Genomic DNA, 24848 nt, shown 5'->3' with positions numbered 1-24848 from the left:
TATCTCTAAGTCACAATTCAGTAGATAGCTCAGTAGTTGGTCATTTAAAGGTCCATCAGGCATGAAGACCCTTGGAATAATTTACTGTGCACAGCAAAAATATGACAGAAAATAGTGTGACTGAATGGATATAAAACCACACAGCATTCAGCAGAGGCTAGAGATGCAAAGGAAGCCATTAAGGGGGTAAGCAAATTGGTCTCCCAAGACTCCTGGTGCTTATTTTGTTTGAATATGTATTTTGAAGTCAAGCAAAGTAATACATAGGAGAGGAAAGAAATAAAGTAGGGGAAGGGGGATTTCAACAGATGGAGTCAAGGTAAGCAAGGGACAGCGCAGTAAGACTGTTTATGTTGCAGTTTTCATTGATTCATTTTGCTCAGAGCCCTGGCTTAGCTACCCAGGGTTACAGCTCTGCTTCACCAGAACAGCTTCAGAATCCAGCAGTCAAAACCAATACTTTTCTCCTGAGAACATACCTGGAGCAGCTAATGCCTTACAGCACTCACCACTTGATTAAATGCTCTTTAATATCCAAGATGCTGGAAAACACACACTTCCTGGAACATAACTGGGAGCTGCCAGTTCAAACATGGCCTATCAGTCCTTCCCAGTTCCTTTTAGAAATCTTCAAGAAACACCATGCAAGCTGCCTTTGAGGAAGGTCCTTCACCATATAAATGCCTCATCCTTCCAACCTAAACCCCTCCTGAGCCGTGGCTCCCCTTATTCATACAAATCTATTATTTGCCTAGCCCATCCAGACTCCCACCCTGCCTTGTCAAGCACCAAACCCCTGAAGGCTCTCCTTCAACAGTTGAGAACTTCTGCTGGAACCCAGATCACTGCTTCCAGCTACTCTGGGCAAGCAGACTCTTTTTTCCCCCCAAGCTCCAGAGGGCTGGGAACATCCCCCCACTTTGTTGCCCACTTAGTGTACCTCTAAATGGTTGGATTATTGGTTAATGGTTGGACTGCATGATCTTAAAGGTCATTTCCAACTGAAATGATTCTATAATTCTAAAGATTTTCCCTATACTGGGATATGCTGTGTAGTGAGAGGAAGGAGCAGAAGGCTCCTTCCCCAGTATCCACGTCCCCTTTCTTTGACAGATGTTAGAGAATTGCTTCACATTTCTTGCAGCCAGATGACAGAAAGCAGTCAGACACCACAGAGGTAGAACAGAGCAGCCAGAGTATTTCCTTTACATTCCTGAATAGATTTCCTCTCTCCTCCTTCTTTGTGTTGGCTGCCTCATGACTGCACATGCAAAAGGAAGAGAAGGATGATCCAAGGAATATTTGGAAGTGTAATGTTTTGATATCTTGCCTAAAAGCAGCACTATGCCGAGGACTGCACAGGGGTCACAAAAAATGAGACATAGCAAAAGCACTGTTGAACAAAAATCATCCCAGGAATTTCAATCCTTTTCATCTTGCCAGGGTGAAACATCCATTTCCCTCTCTTAAGACACTGTCCTTCTCCCCACCAATCCCTACAGCAGTATCTGCTTGTGGTACACTGCAGTGTTGGCTCATTTCCACAAGTCAGCACGCCTGACAGTCTGGGCTTGAGGAAGGGGGAGGAAGGAGTGAGAATGCTGGGGCAATGGAGAAAAGAGACTCTCTGGTCTAAAGTCACCTGCCAGATTCCAACTAATGTTAGTACCATGGAAACAGTTACCCCATGTAAGTGTTAATGACTTGTGAGGTGATGACTTTGCAGAAGCAATGTGCCATCTGGTACCATTCTCCTGAAGGTGAAACATCAGGGAATCAGGAGAATACCCACACACCACAGCCATGTTAACAGAAACACACACCAAGCTGTGCAGCTGCTGGTCTCCCAGCTGAGCTGATTCAACATTTCACAGCAGGCAGTGGCAAGGGGAGGAGGTCTCACCCGTGATGCTCTTATCAGTCAGGGTAACAGATTCCCAAGTGGAGACAGGAAGGGCAAGGGAAATGTGGATATTTGGAACATTATGCAGAGACCTGCATGATACCTGCTTAACAGGCAGGGGTTTGTCCAAGATCTGTCAGTTGGTAGCAGTTTCAATTTTCACATTTATTTATATATGGCCAAATCACACTTTCCCAAGCAGTGGCCACTTTGAAAACTTGTAGAAACCATCTCTCGGTTTCCATCTGTCATAAAACGAAGGAGGAAAGGGTTATTCTTCCAAACTAGCCACTAATAGTGTCCAAAATGAGTTACTAAAGGAAGTTAATAGGGCTGCACACAACCAGGAAGATAGAGAGCTCTGAGAAGCACACCACCACAAGCTTATGTCTGTTTTGGGTGAAGGAGGAGAACCCCTGAAGGTCCAGTGAAAGAACATCAAGAACATCAATATATCGTTCTCACCTTTCAACTATGCAGTACAAGCTCAACCAGGTCAAATGTAATCACTTTCAAAACTCTTCTTAATACTAAATAATGATACCAACTATCGCAGAATATGGAGACATTTTTCAAACCTTAATGCATTAAATGTTAAAGCTCCTGAGGGCTCAATTTCTTCTTAGCAGCTGACAATTATAAACTAAGAAGCTGGGATATTTTGAATGGGGCTGTGTGTGTGCCTTCTGGCAGAATTCATAATTATCCATCACTAGCTCTATCTCCAGCTGCAAGATTAGAACTGTTTCAATGAAAACTAAAAGTTTCCATGTGAGAATATACAACGTATTGGTAGAAAAGCATTCCTAGGTCCTGGGCAGAACTGCCATCCAAAACCACCAAGAGCCCCAACAGCTGATTTGCCTATGAAATCTGGGTGCAGAAACCCACTTCTACATCCTTGCTCTGCCTGAATTAAACCAGATTCTTCAATTTCACTACTTGAGTCCTTACAGCTCTTACAGATTATTCTTTGTCCATCTGCAGTGTGCTGTCTCCCAGTTTCCACTACTGAAAGCAAAGCAGGGACTTAGCCCTACATTTCTCAGACCCCAGCTCAGTGGGAACCACTGTCTGTTTTGGGATGGGTATGGCTATTCTCATTTCTCATGAGGAGTTTTAAAAGTTTCTGTGTGTTTCTCATTGTGGGAGATATAGATTTTTGTATTTGATAAAGTTTTTATGTGGTCAAAATACCATTTGCTGATTCGTTTTAAGGAAGGTATCTCTCAAAGCAATTATCACAAAAGAAAATAAAAGGTGAGCTTTAGCAAGCTCAAGGGTACATGCCCTCATCACATGCAGCATGAAGGGGATTAAGAAAAGAGCCTGAGAAAACAAGACATTCCTAAAACCAGGTTCATGAATGCTGTCAGAACTGGAGACCTGCACAGCACAACTCTCACAGGGTCTCTGGCGGATGCCATGTGATAGCTGCACTTAGTTTCTAGCACATACACTGACACAGCAAGCGCTACTGGGAAAAAAAAGATTGCTCACTTCTGGAAGAACCGTTACACAAATACCTATACCTATGCCTGCTTTGCACATCTATCCCTGTGAGTCTTAGGCAAAAGACCTTAAGAACTTGTGACTTGGAATATGAAAGTGAAGCCTTTTCACAGCTCTGCAACATGCTTATGAAGGCAATTTCTACTAAAGGGTATTGCAGCCTCTGTATCAGAAAGAAAAATTCTCTTGCCTTTTCAGAAAGATGGAATAAGGTTTGGCTGCAAAAACACGATTGAAGTCAAACGACTAAGTGCATATTTTTCATGACCCACATTCTGGGTACACCACAATAGCACCTAAAAAAAGGGGGGAAAAAGGCAAGGTTATAAAGCTTCAGATTTCAATTAAGCAAATATTTAGGGAAGCTAAATTAAACAACAACCAATCCAAGAAAGTGCATCAAATGAAGTGAGCAACAGAGCTCATCATCCTCCTTCAGACCCACGTGGAAACTTGAACTGCGACATTTACCTACAGCCCATAATCCCACCTCTTGGTTTGCACAAAAAAAGTCTGACTGCAACTTGTAAAGCAGCACAGCCTTTATGTCTTTGGAAACTTGTCTATAAAAGATGTGCCCCTTTGAGCTTTCTTCCCTTGGACAACTCTGCAGGCTTTGGCCATGAGTCCCCTGCTGTTCTGCAATACATACAATAGCTTTGTTCTCTCCTAGAGGCAGCCACCCAGCTGTCTCACATACCTTGCAGAAGGTGCAGAAACCAACAACTATCTGGCAGGAGCCAAAGATATTTAAATCCTGGGATCCAGCAGTGCTCTGGTACTTCAGAGATGAACTTTAAAGACTCCAATCTTCAGAGACACTATCAAATTTACAGATTGATAGACTATAAATACAGTGCTGCAGAGTCTTGCAGTACTCCTCAGTCCACATTTCATCTAGGCCACATTTGATAGCATCATCTCCTTTGAATACACAAACCTTCCAAACAACATTTGTTGTGCCTGTCCCAAAATTCAGGACACCAAATTCCATAGTCACATTCTTCCTCTCTTTGCTGTTAGTCTGTGGATACTGTTGCCATTGATTTCTTTACTATGATCAGTAAAAATGCATTGTGTTCACTGTGTCTGTTATTTATTGCACTTTTAGCTCAGATACCCTGTCTCCAAGTTTTTACCTGGGTGAAGTTAGCCCAGAAGCTCACTGTGGTAGTCCTACCAGTGTAACACATGAAAGAAAGCAGTCATCGCATGCACAATCCCATGTCTCCCCTGCCTCTGTCCTAACCCTGGAGAGCCTCCCACAGTACCCTGCTATGGAATCTTTTTACTGCTCAGAACACGCAGGGTGTTGGAGTTAAAAACTCAAAGTGATGTTTGGATTTTTCAGATACCTTAAAATTGTTTTACACAGCCAAACTATCCAACCCATGCCACTAAAAATTAAAGGGCAAATACAGCCTGTATAGCTTATTTTCCCACCAGGACCATTTGCAGTGTTTGCTGTAACCACTACACACACAGAGAAGCACCTGGAAAAGCAACTGCATGGCAGCTCAAAAACATGAGGTTCTGATCCAGCCTAAGCAAATGGGGCAACTTTTGTAAAACAAAGTGGAGAAATGAAAGCTGAATCCTCTTCTTTGCATATTCCTGACCAATTAAAAATAAATTAGCAGTAAAGCAGGCAAGACCCAGGCTGTTGTTTTCACTAAAAAAGACTTTGCTGAAGGAGAGGAAGAACAGTGACACTTCACTGGAAGTGATTGATAGTAAAGTAAAAATAACCTTAGCAGCAGCTGAGTTTCTGGGAAGTGTGTATTGAAAGCTGTTGTGCGACAAGGTCTGCGCTTGCCGCAGGGCCTGCCTGGGAAGTGCCTGCAAGAGCATACCTTGGGTTCCTCTGACAGTAATTTACAGGCACGTTGCCCATGTGAACTGCTATGGCATGGTTAAGAGTCTATGCTCTTGCCATTAAGAGATTGGACTCGGGAAATTTCAGATCCTTTTCTAGGCCACAGAGTTATTTTGGGGCACATTCCCCCTGCGATGGAGGCTTTTGGCACAAACTTTTTGAGAATCTCCAATACGGAGATGACAGAGGCTGCAATAAATCCTGACAGCATAAATTCTATGCAGACAGCATACCTCAGCTATTACATCATTTTGTTGTTCTTCTAGATTTTCCCTGAAACATTCAATATTCCCTCAAGAAATATGTAACAAATGTTGCAGATGAAAAAAAATAAAATAATTATTCTATCATGTTCTTTGCTATCAACAGGCCTCTGATAATTAACAAAAAACCCCACAGATTTCATAATGTCATTTAAATTGCCCTTCTAGACCTTCAAACCTTGGTGAACTCTGGGATTAAGGTGCTTGAGTTATCTGAGTATTTCTCCCTTTTTATGTATGCATTAAACACAGTATTATTACACACTCCTCATCCCTCTTCAACTTCATCCTTCCAACAATCACAGTACAACCTGAACCTGATTGGGATGCAAGTGTGGATGCAGTGGCAGGAACTGCTATCTGTAGCCTCTCCCACCTCCTCTTCATTTTACACAGAAAGTGTAATGTAGGAAAGGTAGCTGAGTGCTACTCTCAAAAATATGGATTCTCCTCTTGTTCCTTTCTGATGCCTCCTACAATGCTCAGGAAATGAACTGAGCCCAACAGGTAGTCACTCATTGCCCATACCTCATTTCTCAGAAGCCTCAACTCAGAAGCTCTGTTACAGCTGGGACAGAGCTTGAGTCTAAAAAGCTTGGCTTGAGCTAAAGTGCAACCTGCTACTCAGTACAGAGGAAGGGGATCCAAGAAACAAACCATCCTTATCCAAGATATTTCAAATGGAGCTCCCAAAATTCAGTGGATACATTTACTCTTAGAAGTCTATCCTACGCTTCTCTTCCCATAAGAAAATCTTACATTGGCCATATTTCACATAACACAGTGTTATAAAAATAACAGTGATCCTGGCCCTGCAGTCAAAACAACACAAGGCACAATCAGCAGGAAAGGAAATAATCTGGTTTTAGAGCAAGTCTAGAACTTTCTGAAGTAAAGAAACCTTGTTCACCTGCTGAACAACAACAATGAAAGCAGCTATTGAAACCAATCATTTGACAATCTAATAATTTTGCCTCTACACAGAAAAAGGCTGAAGCATGGTAGAAATATACAGTGCAAGACAGACAAGTATATACATAGCATGGATCTTGACATTTACTACATCTGAATGCTCAGTTTCCCAACCCAAAACCGCTACTTTTAGGAAGGAGTTTTGTGTATGTGAGAAAGAGCGTGTCTAGTTTTTGGAGATTTGTGCATGGAAAGAGTATGTCTATTTTTCACGGTTTGGGTTGTTTTTTTACTTAGCAACAGCAAAACAACCCTGAAAATAAGAAATCCCCTTACGCATCTTCATAGTGACTTATCTGCAGAGCTAAAGCTCATGCATCTACTGCACCGACTTCTGCCAGTTAGCTCAAAAAGTAGTTAATACAATATAACTGTGGAGAAATGAGAGGGTGTAAAACATCTTATACCAATGAGTTTAACAGCTGCTTGGTGCCTGGAGAGAAAGCAGGAAACCAGGAGATTCTGGGATGGACTCCTGCCTGGACAGAACTATGCAAGGTTCTATCTTCTGCAAAAACAACCCAAACCCAACCTTCCTGCTGGTCCTATCTGCACCTCTGACCCCCTGCTTTAATCTCAACATCTTCTCCTACCAAGCCCATAACCCAACAAGTTCTATTCCCACCGCTTGAAACCAGTACTAGAGGCTTGGTTCCTGTGGTCTGTTTCTTTGCCTCCTAATCCCAGCTACATTTCTCCCCCCTCCCTGTTGTCCTCAGCCCCGTTTCTGCCTGTCAGGGCTTCTTATCCAATACAGCCTTGATCCTCTGCTCCCCATCCACCACCTTATTGCCTTTATCTCTGTGTCCTGGCTGCTCCCTCAGCAGTATCTCATTCTCTACCTCCAGGTCTCCATTTCTCTGCTCCCCATTCTCTCTGCTGGTACCCAGCAGACCTCCATTCCATGTTCCACCATACTTCTGGGGTGGGAGAGTCAAAGGCTGGACTAGAGATTGCTTCTCTCAGTAGCTGTGTCCAGAGGCAAAACAGATTTCAAGAGCAGCAGAAGTCAATCCCTGGAAAACACCTGCTCCACTGTAGTCTGTGTCATGCCCAGAGCAGATGGACTTTTGGAAAGCTAACTATTAAAGCTGTACATATCTCCACTGACCATTAAAGACTTAGAATTTGGCTGAACTTGGAACGGTCTTAAGGGTGACACAGCAAGACACTCCTAGAACAAAACTCACCCCTCAATGAACTTCAAATTCAAGCAGCAAAAAACTCACTAGAAACTTAGTTTGTATCTTTGGTAGGCAAACCATTTTTTTCCTTGTCTCATTATTGGAAACAGTTAAAAAATCTCCACCAAAGCAACTCTCACAAAACCACTTCTGTGTGATACAGGAAATATCATCCTTCAAGGCTGTAGAATATTAAGATGAGAGGCCATGTGGCAGTCCCACCAGGAGCCTAAGCTGTGAGCCCTGCCTAGAGGCAAGTGTTTTGTCCAGCCCAATTCCATGTCATTCCAGAGGCATAGTAGAGTTCTCTGGTAAGAGCACTGAAACACTGACCTCACAATACCATCAATTCTCCTTGTCTACCTTTCTTTTGTCTTTTATTCTTTAAAAAAAAAAAATTACAAGAAGTTTATCACGTTAGTCACAGCTCTGATGGCTTCACCAAGGTAAACTACTCTCTTAACAGATACTATGCCTGAGCAAGGACAATGACTTTGGTGGCTATTTTTGTTTTGTTAATTCTGATACTGCCTATAAGCTAATTACAGCAGAAAAGTAAATAGTACTTTATCTGAGATGCCTTTTCCTGATGCTGTCTTCAAACCATGTATGTTTAGCTTTCATCAGTGCCCATCTATGCAAGCACACATTATCCAGACGATTGAGATGGTAGATGTTTCCCCATCTTTCTTTCAAGGCAGTATCTGTCACTGATGCTAAGATTTGAACGGTGCACATGGTACTTCCATCCATACATTAAGTAGCTCCAACACCAGCACTACAGTAGCAAATCAGAAGGTCCCTGATGCACCAATCATTATCAAGGGTCTCCAAGTAAAGCTGCATAGAAAGCTCTTAAACTTTTTTAATGCTGCTGTGATGCCCTTAATTAATCCCCAGAAGAAATAAACTTGAACTGGAGTATCAGTCTGCATCATTCTCTGTTACCTCTGCCTATTTCTCCCAGATCCTGGAGAGCTTCACTTCCACTTTGATTTTGTAACACCATATTGATTACTTTGTATTCTGTATCTTTTACTTCTGCTTGAAAATAAACAACTTAAATCAAACCTCAGCATCTTTTGCTGTAACTTCTTTATTTGCTTTGTTCAAAGTTAGCCTCTTTTTTTTTTTTTTTGGCAGATTGACTGTAGTAAAGAACCCAAAGACTTGAATAAAAGACTTGCTAACTTTATTAACACTTGCTCAATTCCATAATCAAAACCAGGCATAATCTTTATTTTGTTGTTATATTACACAAAATTGTGCCAGTGCATTGCTTTGAAAAAATACACAATTTTCTACTACTCTGATTTTGGTTTATTTTAATTAAAATCATAAAATCAGTAATTCTTAGACTCATTTATCCAATTGCTCTCCTCTTTCAGCAATGGTCATTATCTTTGTGTCTTCCAATCCCATGAGACTTATTAGTTGGTTTTATTTTCCTCAGTTCTTTGGGGCAACACTAGATCATTTGCATGCCTTATTTTTTTGTCATACAGAGTCTACAGGTAAGTAATTTGCTACCTCCTTATTCTCCCATTTGAAACTAGCAATAAAATGGGTGAAGTTAGAAGATCTATTTATTTCACACTTGCCTGCTATTGGGGCAATTAAATTACAGTTTAAGAAGAGTATTTTAAATAAATGTAGTCAAGCTGAAGAAGTCTGAGAGTATTTGGCCAATTCTACAGTAGGATTTTTATAACACTTAATGTCTCTTGCTCCAGCAGAGACCCTGATTCAACAACAGCAGCAAGAACAGAGAAGCAGGCTGAGGTAGAATATGTAGAAGCAGTTCTTGGAGCAGCCAAGCTTCCTGGAAGGCAGCACTAACAGTTGGCTCTGTTTTCCACCAGCTAGCTACAGACACTATATAAATTGTTACTCCTAGCACAGAATGAGATGCTGTAACTTCAGGTTACAGGAGACTACAGTGTTTGGTACCTGTATTCAGCTTCAGGTTACTGCTCTCATGGTAAGAGCTTGAGCTGGGCATATCTTTATTCATCTGTGGGACCATCGTCCCGTATCATCTTATCAACTTACCTTCTCCTGCCCTTGCACCTGGGTCACTTCACCAAAGAAGCCATTTGGGAGATGGTTGGGGAGATGCTGTCCTATGAGACTTACCTGACTATGTATTAAGGAAAACACAGAATAGTGGAAAGCACGTGCTCTGGAAGAACAGACACATCCCAGAGTCCTCCCCTTCTTGTTGTGTCACCAAAGCCTGTCCTTCACAGGTGCTGTTCTTGCACCCTTTCCCCCAGAGCAGCTCTATAGGTAGGCTGCCATGCCGCACAGCCCAACACTTGTACTCACAACACAGCCTAGTGGGGACTGGGCACAGAAGACACTCCCCCAGTTCCTTTGAAAGTTGCACATGAAAGGGACAATTGAGTGTACAAAGCTACTTTGGCTAGACAGCAGAAGTACTGGGTAAAGATGCCTCACAGCTTGTCCAAGACTCCCATAAGAGCACTCAAATCAAAGCAAACAACTAGGTACAATTTGGTATATTCTGCATGCATAAAATTTTCCTGCTCACACATTTGGCAGATTTTAAGATGTAAATTATAATCCTGTCTGGATATACAGCAAAATGTAAATGTTGAAATTGGAACATAGGCCTCCTGGGCCCGGTGTTAATCACAGGCACCTGGGTTGCTGTAGGGCCCTCAGAAGCAGAAATGTTGAACTGTAGAAGTACCATGCCATGTATTTTGGAACTACTTTTTCCTACATCCTTGACTTATATCATTCATGGAAGTCTGAGCACTTCCTGAAAACAGCAATGCTTCCTAACTTGTATTTTCACAGCCAGTGAGAAAACAAATATAAAGCCAAAACTGAATTCCTAATTCAAGCCAAACTCCAACAGACTTTTAAAAAGCAAAAAAAAAAAAAAGCAGAAAGGAATCTAACATTTTTGGTTTAGTTAGTCATCCTACAAGTTTGATTTTGCTATGTATTTGTGGTTACTAACAAGCCTCTAGCAGGCTACAGTTCCCAGTAATTAATGTTTATTGGTTCCCCTTTTTCTAAATACTATAAATTTTGGCTGTGGTGTTCTCACACAAAGATTTATACAAACATACAAAAAGGGCAAAACTATGCATTTTATTTTGAGCTAAACAAGAGGTTGGGGAAAACATTAACAGCAAATTTAATCTTATGTCAGAAGGACGGTTTCTATTTATTGAACAATAAATGGATCTGAGAGAAGGCAAAGGGGAAAATTGTGAAGAGTGATTTCCCCTCATATGATTTTTAATAATAAAACGGAAGTTTTGAGGTAGAAGAAAAAAAATAACATTTACTGACATTTAGCAGTAAAAATGTATTCCCTCCAGAGAATGATTAGCAGAAAAAGGTGGGGGTGGAAGAGAAGGGAATCAATTTCTGCCCTGATTACGCAGAAGAAAAAAGTTAAAAAGCGTGTAATAAACTGAATGAAAGCACCAACCCATGAGTATGTGCAGATGAAGTTCTCCCAAGCATGGAGGAGGCTGTCAGAGGTCCCAGGAATACTGATTTTAGGCTCTCTAGAAATATCCCCTGCAAAAGAAGCAGCTACAAACTATTAATGGTAATCAGTCATACTGAACTGGTAAAGAGGTCATTGTTCCTAATGTCTCAGTGGCAGTAAATAGTGGCCAATACACACTACCAGACAGCTCAGAATCTGCATAGGATTTTTGTTAGTTGTTTATTTTGGAAAATGTGTTATAAATTTAATTAAGCCATATTTTAAAAGAAAATGGAAAAGAAGAAATTCCCCACGAATTTTGTAGTAAGGTCATCAATCACTCTATGTAGATGCAAGCTGAAGTGCCAGACAGTAGCCAAGATTTCTGTATGATCATGCAACAAAATGTGGATTGGAATCTAAAGACTAACTACAGTCCAAAGGTATAAAGAGTTTTGATTAATAACTTGCAGATTTAGACTAAATGTGAATTTGAAAGTGTAAATTATCTTTAATAAAGTTAATTTATTTTCTAATTAAAGTTTAAATATTATTTGAAGGCTTGAACAGACAGCTTAAGGCAACTCAATGCAGTCTGATTTCTCAGTATGTTCACCATATCAGAAAAGCCATTCCTCCTTTGAATCAGTTCAAGCTAAATAGTTGAAATCAAGGGAGCTCCTCTCTGGTGAGCTCTTTTATAAAAAAAATGATGTTCAAAGGAGCTTTGGAAGAGATTGTCCTTCAGAGAAGGTGAGGAGCCTTTGGGTAATAAGAAGGAACCTTGATTCATGTTATGATCGCATTTCAATAATACATTAACAGTGCTAATCTCAACCAGAGAGCATTTAATGCTCTGGTGCACATGAAGGAGTAATGACGTGCAGTTGTCTACTGGTAATCCCCTACACAGCAGGAACTCAAGTGAAGATTTTTAATATAAAGCAGTGCAACAATCCTCATTGTTGTAGCTGGTGTGTTGTGCACATGAGAAGTTGGTGACCAGTGATGATGTTGGCAATACCATCCCCTACCAAGTCACCTCTATTTTAACTTGCTTCAGTGCAGGTCAGGAAAACAATTTTAAGTTACAAAAAGGACCAACTTGGTCTGCTGAGTCAGAGCATCCTCAAGAAATGGAGATAAAGAAATCATAACTGGAACACGCATGACTTGTGTTGGAAAACATTTGTCCAGCACACAATAGTGAGTCATAGCACAGATGTTGCAATTTAGTCACAGCTCAGATGTCACAATTTAGAAGGTTTACATAAACAAAACCAGAGAACACCAATCTCCTTGTGACCTTTGATGTTTGGGATAGCTGGGCACAGTGACATGTGAGAAACTCCACATTCAGCAGTATTACAGGTGCTTCCCCATCCTATTCTTAGAGGACTGCCAGACAGCCTTTTCTCACAGTGACTCTAGGCAGGCTCCAAGCTCAGACCATTCTTCTCCAAAACTGCCCTCCTGTGAATCATGCTCCTTTGCCAGTAGGATGCAGGCAAACTCCCGCTTTAGTTTTTAAATGAAGCAGTCCCACACAGTTATTAGATCGCATTGCCAAAAAATCAAGACTGTCACAGACACCAAGAACCAGCTTAGGCTATTTTAACAAAAAAATCATTATTTCTGTGTTGGATGTTTTATTGAACCAAGACTCATGAGAACTTTCTCCATATTTCCCCAGTGAGACTTGGCTTTTGTGCACAAACACATGACACTGCAGTCATTCACCCTCCCTCACACCTCCACAATGGTGATACAGACAGCAGAGAGGTGGGAAAGACTCAGAAATAATTGTTCTTATATCAGGTCTTTTATCAATAATATATATTGCTGTTTTATCCTCCTCCCTACTAAGAAGTTAGTTTTTGTCGATCTTGAGTGTCATGTCCCATTTTTCAATGGTAACAGGCACATAGGCCCAGCCCAAGCCAAGGCAGTCACACTCACCTGCCAAAACAGAAGCGTGCCAGGCAATCAGGGTTTCTGAAATGCAACTGGAATTGAAAGTCACTCTCACACTCCCTCTGCCTTCAAGAGACCTTTAATCACAACGCCTCAGCAACAGGAAAAAGCTATTACAGAGCTGAGAGACTAGAGGAAAATTCCACTTGATACCAATCCACCAGAACTGAGGCTGTTTCTAAATTAATTGACCTTTCCTCATCCACTACTCTCTCTCTGTCAGTCTGCTTCCCTGCACTCTGGTGCTGGAAGTCCTGTAAGATGCTACTTCATAGGTTTCCAAACATAAAAAAAGGACTAAAAAACCACCCAACCAAATGTGCTAAACCAGGCAAAACACCTAATTCCAGCAGACAAGACAGTTAACCAGAGATTTTGCCCTTTGACTGGCGTACCATGAACTCCAATGCAGAGCCAGATGCCTGTGAAAAAAAAGTGAACAGGAATAAACAGTAAGACTACAACTAGCTACTGAAAGTGGTTGTGATTCTATTCCAATTGCAGATACAAAGCTTAGTCTTTAGAAGTCATTAATAGGTATCAAAAATACAATTAAAGTCATATCTGTATTTGGGTACATGATTTCATCATATCTTTAAGCCAATTTAAACTAAGCATTAACTTCCTATTTCTCTGAAACTTCAGCTTCTGGTTTCAATCATCTTCAGCAGTTGCTTTTTACCATCATTTCTACTAAAGATGCAAAAAAGCAGCAGAAAGTGCCTGAAAAGAAGTTTCAACATGATGCTGTTTGCATTTCCATAGCCCTAATCTGATAAACATGCTTTCCTGCCCTGCCCTTCACAGGAGGGAAAAAATAAAAAAGATTTAAGTATGAATAGCCATTGTGAAAAAGCTCTTTCATTTTATGTTTACACCCTGGTTTAGACAAGAACAACTTGCCCAGGAAGACACACCCTGACACGAAACTATTATGCAAGTAATGAGCATTACCCAGAGCTCAGCCATCGGCAAAGCTGAGACCAAAGCTCCACCTCCCTCTCCTTGGACAGGTGGGTATTTTACACCTGCAGCAGCAACACATCTAACACAAGACAAGCAGTAAGATGCCTCTGAAGCTCAAAGTTTCATTACATACCCTGACAGGTCTGTAATGAATGTAAGTTGTAACAACAGGACTGAGAAGACCAGAGCCAAATTTGTACAGCATATTGACACTTCAGGTTTTCCATCACACTTGCAATACTCAGACAACTACTTTTTCCTCTCAAGATCTTCACAGCATTGCAACCACTCAGGTCCTGAGGCAATGAATTTCACAGGTTAACATGTACTAGAAATCACTTTTAAACAATGTCATTTTCCAAGTTCAATAGGAGTGAGGTTTCTTTCCCTAAGAGGATGGGTGCCATCTGAGCAGGTTTAATTGAAGCAGGTTTCACATCACTAGGCAAGATAAAAGGACTGATCATTTTTCATGTTATCATTCATAAGCAGACATTGACCATGGGTCAGAAAGAATAGTGCTCTATTCTTTCACAAACTCACTGCCACAGGCTTTGCATATATGCAAGTACTACTTTGTTCACAGAAAAAAAATCAGACAACAGAGCAGCACCCTTCACAAGTGAGAGCTTGAAAGAACAGGAAGCTTCCAAGCATGGAGGAACCACCAAGCCCTGTCACCCTCCCGAGTGTCAAATTTTGACTGTAAATTGATTGGAAAGGGAAGAGTAGAACAAAATGAAAGGCTTTAACTCTTCACAAAGACAATGGAGACGTTGTACTGTAGTGTGGCTGCAGCAAGGGCCTCTACCGTGTTGAGGCAGCTGAGCCAGAAAATGCAGCCCCCTCCTCTCCCTACCTTGGAGCACTGACATCTTTGGTGTTAACAACTCTGTCGCTGTGGAAACCAGACTGCTTCTGACAAAGCCACATTGACTAAAAGCAACATGTGGGAAAATGCAATAGGGCCCTGAGAGAAATTAATCCTTTACAAGACAAATAGATAAATAGCTTTTTGGTTAAAAATGAAGCAAGTAAAGGATAGTATTTCTCCTATTAGAACTCCAGGCAAAGAGAATACTGTCAGCTATGGCAATACTGAACACCAGGCCTTGTGGCACTCAAAATGAAATTTTAAGGCCTCTTCCTCCCTGAAATATGTGGCAGATTTGATGCTAAGGAATCCCAGTGCAAGGTGGCTGCTCCCCAACCAGTTTTAAACCGCTCTCCTTTGAAAACAGAAATAAAACCTAAATCCACCTGATGGTGTAGCAGAAACTAGACACAGTTACAAATCACTGCTCAGGTGCTTTCATAAGGCTTACAACTGATTCACACCTTAGCAAACTACTTGCTGCAGCAAAAATTTCACCACACAGGAAAGTTCAGTGGATGAAGAACATGAGTCACTCCACACCCTCAAACAGTTTCCAAACAGTTTATGTATTTTACAAGTACTGTCCAACCAAAACAAATAAAATATTTCCTGTGCTCTCCCCTTAAAAAGGGCTTCATAAATCTGTCCTCAGCCCTCAGTGACTCAGATCCCAGGAGGTGCCTTAGGGCCTGTCACTTGGAACACCAGCATACTTAAGAGAGTATTCAAGCTAAAAAAACAGTAATCCTGAGAAAAAGCCCATGGAGAAGAGCCAGAGCCTGGACTGGCAAGACTTGAGATCTGCGAACAGCGCAACTTCAGTAAGATTGGCTCCCTAGCCAGAACATCTGAAACTGCTCATAAAGGTGGCACCTTCAGGGCAGCTTGATTTAGCTTTTTTAAGCAAGCCAACTTTTCTGGAGTAAAAATTAATCTTATCCATATTCAATAATTGCTGCTTCTCTTAAAACAGACCACAAAAGGTTCAATGCAAAATGCCACAAGTTAAAAAGATTCAGGAACTAGGAGGCCACACGTGACTTACATGCTGAGCAAGAATTCTCTCCCCTTCACTCCCAAGGTATTAAAATGCTGGAGCCTTATAGCTTAATCTCATTTACGGAGCTTTGAATCATCTTAAGTACTTAGGAAGTCTGTGTAAAATACCACAATCCACAGTTTATACACTCCAGACAGACTGCACCACCAGCTTTCACTGGTGATGATGGAAAGAAATTCTCACAGTTTTCCAGTTAAGTAAACAGGTCCAACACTGGCCACATCTCTGCCACTTTCCTCTTCATGGGTGTCGTCGCTTCTTCTCACAGCGCAAGAGTCACAGCACAAAGAGCTCCAACAGCTCCACTGCACTAAAAGAACTGAGGACTGCTATGCAGAGCTGTTATTTGAATATCGCACAAGATCCTAAAGTCTGGCATTCCAAAGGCATATTTAAGATGGAAAAATTCCAGAACAGGAAAACATGCACATCATATGAGAAATGGGAACTTTTTCAGGGGCAAGCATATAGGTAACAAAAAAAACCCCAACAACTATTTAGGGATGCAAAATGCTACATATGATTAGGTAAAGAGGTATTTTTTTAGTAAGAAAAAAAAAATCACTGTATACAGTTAAGAGATTAACCCCTAACAGTCATTTTAAGCAAAAGATTCACCTACTGACTTCCTCAAATTCATACTAGCTCTTGCTCCTAATAACAGTGACATCTTCCTTCTCTATGCCTCCCATGAATTTATCACAGCATGAAGATATCTCTCTTCGCTCTTGAGACTTAACTGGCAGCAAGCTATCACTGGGAGTCACTTATTCTAACACCAGGCTGCTATTACAGAGTGCTACTACAGACAAGGAGAAATATACTTAGGAGAAAACGATTTGTGTAAGCTGTGACATTAAGGTATGGCCCTGATTCTTCCTGAATTATAAAAGATATTATCAGGTTTTTCCAGTCTGGGCATCTCCCTAGATGGTATTACCATAAGTAAATGAGGCTGGAGCATACTTGTCTTGTAAATGACTTTAGAATTCCTGTTTATTGTTCCCTTGCACTAAAGCTGATCTGTAAAATCCAGTTATCTATAATGAGACTCCCAACCAGCATGAATCAGCAAGGTTTCACTTGACTTAAGTGGAATAGGAAGATTTAAACTCTAAAGGGCAATGTCTGCTAGTCCAAAGGGCCCCCGCAGTTAGCCATGTCTGACTGACACGTGTGGGCTCTCCCTCCAAGCACCTGAAATGGGACATATTCTGTAACACCTTCTCACAACTTGGGACCTGGGTGAAGGCATGGGAACACACCTTGTCCTTCCCAAGCTTTGCCGCAACACAAGTCAGGATATATCTTGTGCCAGCTTGCTGGCAGACTGGAATAGAACACAGAAAGTACGAAGCTGCATCAACATAGTTCTGTTTTTTTCCAGGATTACTTAATGGCTGATAGCATTTGCCTTTCTGTTTGCACTTTTTGGGCCTAAGTAACTGCTATGAACCCAGTAAGAATTTAGTAGAAATGGTTTCATTATTTCAGGATAAGACCATCTTCTCTTGGTTATTATTTTTTTTTTTCGTTGGTTGGTTGATTTTTGGGGAGGTTTTTCTGTGGGGTTTTTTGTTGTTATTGTGGGGGGGGTTTGTTGTTCTGGTTTGGTTTTTGATGGTGGTGGTTTTTGTTTGCATTTTGAGCTAGCTTTTTTTGCTTGGTTGTTTTTTCTTGGGTTGATTTTTTTTTTTTTCTGTGCGTCAAATTAGGAAAAGACCAGTCAAAACTGTCAGATCTTCAAAGTGAAGTGATAAAGTCTACCTTTTTGTAAATTAAGTAGTCCAACTGGCACTATGGAAGGAGCCATTCTGGCCCAAATACGTACAAAGTGCTCAGAGACTAAGGTCTTGAATGACTCACCAGTTTAAAAACAATTCTTGTAGCAGTAGAAACGACCCACTTTTTAATCGACTGAATGTTATTTTAGATTTTTAATGCATATTTACGTAATACTCACCAAGATTGGCACTGAAGGATAAAATTCAAGGACCAGTCTGAAGCTATCCATATTTCAGGTACTCCTCCATACACTGGGGGCTGCCATTTAACTAGAACTTTTCTGAACTCATATTCATTCTACACTGTATCTGGCTTTGATCTACAATGCATAGCTCCTGGTGTTTATTACTCATGCTTGGCTGTGTGAGATAAACTGGTATAAATAGGCTGCAGGAAACATGGTCGGTAAGAGGGAACTACAGAATACTTCACTAGAAAGTGCTATTTTCCTCCTGAAACATACAATCACTCCAGTAAAACAAGAGCTCCTTCATCCTGCAAAAACCTAGCCAACAATTACACTTGGCTTCCCCAAGTTTCACCACAGTTCTAGCTCAATACAACATTATTCTTCTTCATGCTAAAACTGTTGAAATGTTTCATTCCTAATCTTGTGTAATTTTCTTCTCTTCTAAAAAGGCAATCTATAACATCTAAGAAGATTGTGAACATTTCCTAGTCTACAATCAATCACCAGCTTAAAATAACCTTCACTTCCACTGTACTCACTGCTTTCTCCATTGCTGCATTCTTTGTCTTGATCACCTTATTGCAGGCAATAATCTGGGTATTTTGAAAGTACCAGCTCTTCAGATACTTTGGACTGTACAGTCTCCTGTTTGTGAGCAACCACGGCCCAGCTTCAGAGTATGCTAACTGAAAAGAGACTACCCAGCAATTAGCTGACATGACGTAGTGTTATGTAACAATCAGAAACAGTGAAAGGCACAAACATAGCTCAAGACTAAATGAAGTGAAGATGATGCAGAGAAAGTCTTTCTCCAGAGCAACTCCACTTAGGAAAGCAGAACAACACTCTATACAGTCCTATGTGTGGTTTCCAAGAACCATTTTGGGAATGACTTTTTTGCAGATTTTTTTCCTCCATTAGTGACTTTTGTTCCTTCAGAGCACAGTTATGCTAATGTTCTTACGGGTAACAGTAGAGCCTCCTACTCTATGATTATTATTTATACCATTCACCAAAAGTTCCTTACATCTAAAAGGCAAGGAGCCTGATCATTTTTGCTTGGTTTGGCTTTATTTAACTTTCAGGCTTCACCTATTTGTCACCAAATTGGCAAGTCACATACACTGTATTATTGGCACTTGACAGCACAGGACATTTTCCATGGGGCAAGTCGTGGCTTAACTCACTAGTTATTCCGATAAGACCTGTGTGTAGATTTGGCACTTAGGGACATAGTTCAGTGGTGGACTTGGCAGTGCTGGGTTAACAGTTGGACTTAATTTTGTACTGGAGACAGACTGAGAGAGTTGGGGCTATTCAGTCTGGAGAGGAGAAAGCTCCAAGGAGATCTTATTGTGGCTTTCCAGTATCTGAAGGGGGCCTACGAGAAAGCTGTGGAGGGACTTTCTAGGATGTCAGATAGTGATAGGACCAGGGGGAATGGAGCAAAACTAGAAGTGGGTAGATTCAGATTGGATGTTAGGAAGAAGTTCTTCACCACAAGGGTGGTGAGACACTGGCACAGGTTGCCCAGGGAGGTGGTAGAAGCCTCATCCCTGGAAGTTTTTAAGGCCAGGCTGGATGTGGCTCTGGGCAGCCTGATCTAGTGTGAGGTGTCCCTGCCCATGGCAGGGGAGTTGGAACTAGATGATCGTTGGGGTCCCTTCCAACCCTGACAATTCTATGATTCTGTAATTCCAGGATTTTAAAGCTCTTTTCCATCCTAAATGATTCTATGAACTAGCATGCCCATTATTCACATACGTTCCATCTTAACCTAGAAGTCTTAGATGACTGGAGGACAGCCATATGGCACATACGCACAGTGCATAGAGGAGAAACACTTTACAGCTGCTATACACTCATAGCAATGCATTTTGTTTTCCTGAAGTTCCATGGGTCTTCGTTTTGCTGCTACACCTGAACTGTTCTTCCTTTTCTTCTCCTGGAAAGAAGCAACATCTGCTTACAGAAGGAGAAGAGTATGTCAATAATACATAACAACGGTTTTGCACCTCCTGAAACGTCCACCAAGACCCTGAAGCTACAGATTCAGAGAAGTTTCAGTACCCCAGAGCACAGTCTCCACCTCTCTCTGCCTGAGCACTTTCTACCATCTTTCACAAAAATAAAGTAGGTCATCAATGCATTGATATATTATTTTGACATCACTTAGAAAGAATCTGTGTTGAGGGGAAAAAAAAAATAGAAAAGTAATTGAAGAAAAAAGAAAGAACAAGAAACTATAGGCTGGGGTTTCTTAATGGGAGGCAAGTTCCAGGACCTCCCATTTATCCTCACAGGTAGTCAGCTGTTTTGGTCTCCTCTCCCTAATGCCAGGGAGGAGAATGAAAACCAACAGAGAAACTCAGGTGGACAAAAGTGTTAAAGAAGCAGAGGTTAAATTTTAGCCCCAAAAGGTAAAGTGAACAGAAGGGGGCAGGTTGGCATGGAAGAGATAAAAATAGAAAGTGACTGGAGTTCACTTGACCGCTATTTCTAGATCAACTATGGAAAGAGATGTGAGAAGGTTTTTTTTATTCATAAGGGAGAGACCAAAACACAAGTGGCCTTCTGGAAGGCCCCAGTCCTGCACAGCAGTTTTGTTTATGCTTTTGCTTTTCTAAATTCCTGAGTTCTCACTATTTGGAAACAGTATTGTTCAGCCAAAATGTCAGTATGGGTCTAAGTGAGTAACCAGATGAGACTTCCTGGAGCAGGACAGCAATGCATGTGGCATTCTATCTAACAGAGCTGACAGCATGTTGTGAAAGTGTGTAGCAAATCACAATGCCAAGCAAACTATGCCCCATAATACTTTAGGAAAATAACCAAAGGCCTGCAGTATATCCAAGAGAATGTCTTGTGTTTTCCCAGTCTAAAATGATTAATGAAATTCTAACGAGTTCCAATTACAGACACTGACTAACGAGAAGACAACAGGGACCTCCCAATTACAGTACGTAGTACTTGACTGACACATGGCTCTGGGGATGAATGTTTCTGCCTGTTAGAGCCCTTTCCTCTTGAGTACCTCAGTTAAAATTCCTTCCATTGAGTAACTTCTATCCAGATCCTGGCTGCGCTGGCTTTGTACCCATATAAAAGAAAACCTGCAGGCAGAAAGCAATGCCATCTGCCAAGACAGAAGCTGTTTTAATGGGCACGTTTGGTGTGAAAGGGAACAGACTATTAGGCTTTATCTCCAGCAGCAGGAGTGATGTTCTTCCTTTCCCATGAGCAGGTTATAGTGAGCACACTCATGCCTTAAGTATTCGTCTACAAATATACACAGATCTCAATAGATACTGCCCAAGCAACCTCCATTCCACCCAGTATCCCTCTTTTCCTGTTCAGCTTGCAACTCAGTCTTTACATTTCTCTTTATCTGTCAGACCAGTTGGGTTTTTTTCTGTGACAGCTTCATCAGCCTCCACTTTCTATTCCTGTAAGAGTGTAACCATGCCATCATGCCTCAGAAGCAAGAGCAGTGGCGAAGTCAAAACGCCAAGGCCCTATTGTCCTGGCACAGAGAATTCTGCACTGAAGCTGTTCTGAATATTTTCCCCAAGTTTTTTATCCTTTTTCCATAACCGTTTTGATTGGATGGTTTGCTCTAAGTTCCATCCAGAGCAGGTTTGGAACACATATGTGGCCTAATTCAGGTTTCACAAGAAACAATGAAAAAAAATTCCTGTGAATATTTTCATCCTTGCAAGTATCTTGAGGGCTAGGAAAAGATCCTTGCCAATTAACCAAGCACAGTTTTTATCCTTCCTTGTTGGGCAATCTTCTCATTAGACCACCTTTGGAGAGAAGAGTGGATTCTCTCTGGGCTGCTGGCAGTTTTACTTAATTGCATATTTAACTTTTTATTCAGCACTTAAACTCATAATGATGAGAAATGCATACGTGCAAGCAGTGAAGTATTATCTACCACTTAACTCCCTAAAGAGCTCATAAACATCTTAATATTTGTGTCCCTTTCAGAAGAAAAGCACACACATTCCAAAGCTGGGGAAGGATGACAAACATATATAATTTCAGTGATATATTAGCCATTTCTGACAAAATTCCAGCTTAGGAAGTAGGGGGGGGCGGTGTTCTTTGGTCCTTCATATATTTTGAAAGTTATGGAAGAAAAAAAAAAAAAAAAAAGATCAGCTGCTAAACAGAAACTGGTATTAAAGGATCTACTTTGGGTTCCTCCAACCCAATCAGGCAGAGAACATGGCAACTTTACTTCTCATCTCCTGCTCCCCATCTCTGAATGCTGAATTAAGACAAGTATTTTACAGATTCTAGTATCCATGGGAATTCCTACAGAATTTGCTCTGGAACACACTTGTTGCCACTGCATTGTACTCTGAAATAGAAAACTTCATTTAAAGATGCTTCTAGCCCTTATGACTGCAAAAGCTTGGAAGTATGAATGGCCTATAATAGGCAAAGCCACGTAACTTTCCAGAAACAGCACAACAGCCTTAGTATTAGCTATTATCCTTCATCACAATATGCTAAGTACGGAAATTAATGTTGCTAGGACTTCAGAAGGATCTGATTAATGGATCACCTCAGAACTGTAAAAACCTGACACTCCCCTGTGCAGACACAAACCCCCAGTACTTCCAGTCTGTTTACCAAAACTTCAGTTTCCCCACAATAAACTTCAAGTCAGCTACAGCAAACTAATACAAAACACAGTGTGGTAAAGAAAATGAGAGTTAGAAACAGGTAAATTAATCATCACATTATTGTATTACAAGCTTTTCTAGCTCCCCTATTAAAAATCTTTTCAATACACAAAGCTACCAGATATTTCTGGTCAGCTCTGTCACAGTGCAAAGGCTTTGCTGGGGATAGCAGTTCTAGCTTGGTAAAGGTTAGACCATGTCCAGACCTTGGCAGACCTTCCAGCTGACCAGTAGCAGATTTGTCCTATTGTCATCAGCAACATGGAGTATGAGGTTTAAGAACAGGAAGAATACCTGAAACCCTTCTAGATATCCCAACTAATCAGGTAAACATCAGTAAGGGTTTGTTAACGTTCTTAAAGCAATTCTCATGACAATGACTCCAGCTGGTTTTCAGTCTTACAATGCAGAACCATCCGGGTCTCATTTGAGCTGCTTTATTCTAACAATGTGTTTTAAAAGCATTTGGGAAATCTTCAAGTTTAAAAGCTCTTGAGCAAAAGGCAAGTAAGCTTTATGTTCTCTAATGAATTGATATTGCTCCATTTATTTTAGTGGTACTTTTCACCATAAATATCTACTAAGCTTACTTGCCATACTGGTGTTATCAGTGCTTCCCGTGTAAACAGATCACAAAAGTAAAGAGAAGAATAAGTGAGTAAACAACTAGAAATGCCCCTTAAGAAAAGTCTTCAAAGGGAGGAAAGCCTGAAGACCAATGAACATTTCAATACTTCCCAGTGTAGGCCTATTTCATTGCACAAGATCCAAAATAGTTTCCTTCCCAAGTATTGCATAATACGTTCATTGAAAAAATCTATCAAACTTTCTCACAGAAGACACTAAGACACTGTTCCCTCCCCCGCTTTTTTGTCTTAAATATGAATATGAGAATTTTGCAGCTGATACTCTTCTGATATTCTCACACAGAATATGCTAGAAAAGAATCAAGTTTGGGCTATGATGTTGTAAGTCATAGCAAATCTCTGCACATACTCAAACTTCACACAGCACTCTGTGAAATGTAAGCAACAGAACTAGTAGCTTTTACAGGGCTTTGGAAGCGAACTCTGGCCTTCAAATCATAAATAAGGAAAAGAAAAACTAAAAGCCTACGTACCTTCAAAGCACATTTCTGGCCTGTCTCCTTGTTGAAACACTCCAGTACTTTGCCATTGATTCCTAACCCTAGCACCCGTTTGGAGAGTTTGTAGTCATCAGTAACTGCATGTTTTTTTATCTCTAGCTTGACGTGGGCCTCTCCCCCAGGCAAAGATTTCACACTGCTCTTGCTATCCACGTGACTCTCTGGCTGGGATTCCTGTTCACCTTCACTTTGTTCCATATCAAGGACGCGTTGGAGACGACAGAGATACCCAACAGATGCCCTGTGGGGTATCCTCAGCAGAGCTCCTCCACTTAGGTGATCAAACCCAGTGTTTCAAACAATCCATCTGCTTGCCATGAGTCCTAAGTAAAAATGTAAACAAGTATTAGTAACTGATGTGAACTAACCATTTTCCCATCTAATCACACTTCTCTCTTTTTAAGATGACCAGGTGCCAGAGGCTCCTGGGTTTAGCTTTACAGACCAGTCACCCCAGTTCCAATACACACAGCTATCAGTCTGCAGTTGCACATTGCTGCAACAAGTGCCTGTGCCGAGTCTTAGACTAAAGCCTCACTCAACTAAGCTCTCTACAACAGAACTGAGTCTCTGCTTCAAGGAGCTTATAAACCTGCATCAACAACTTGTTGCCTCAACCTTTTTTATGCGTAAAAGTCCTCAATGGTCCCCTGCCTCATCTTGACGCTCCAGGTAACACAAGAGAACTACAAATATCTGGATTAAATCCGAGAGGGGCACTGCCTGGGCAGGGATCTGACCGATGCTGGGCTAACGCTTATTAAATCCCCCCGGCCCGCGGAGCAAGGGGTAGGTGCAGCACTGGGGACCACCAAACCACCGAACAGCTCAGGTACGTGGAGATGCAACAGCATGGCTCCCAAAGCCGAGGAGATGCCTGACTCCCCTGGGGACCAGGGCGCCTCAGGCCTCTCAAGAGCTCAGCCCCGGAGGAGATACCGGTGCCAAGGCCTCCGAGACCCGTTAACAC

General features: G+C 41.3%; 1 protein-coding gene across 2 annotated transcripts in view; it reads right to left on the bottom strand.

Moving 5' to 3' along the window:
* MAPKAPK3 (MAPK activated protein kinase 3) overlaps positions 1-24076 on the bottom strand; it is a 44633-nt gene extending 20557 nt beyond the window's left edge. For both annotated transcript variants that reach the window (XM_054387302.1, XM_054387303.1), the window contains exon 1: positions 23852-24076. In XM_054387302.1, the coding sequence (XP_054243277.1) occupies positions 23852-24076 (225 nt within the window). The remainder of the gene's footprint in view (positions 1-23851) is intronic.
* Positions 24077-24848: the final 772 nt, after the last annotated feature.

This window comes from Indicator indicator, chromosome 15, assembly GCF_027791375.1.
Source record: "Indicator indicator isolate 239-I01 chromosome 15, UM_Iind_1.1, whole genome shotgun sequence".
In the NCBI taxonomy this organism is placed as follows: Eukaryota; Metazoa; Chordata; class Aves; order Piciformes; family Indicatoridae; genus Indicator; species Indicator indicator.
The sequence above is the reverse complement of the archived record's forward strand: the minus strand, read 5'-3'. Positions and strand labels throughout refer to the sequence as shown.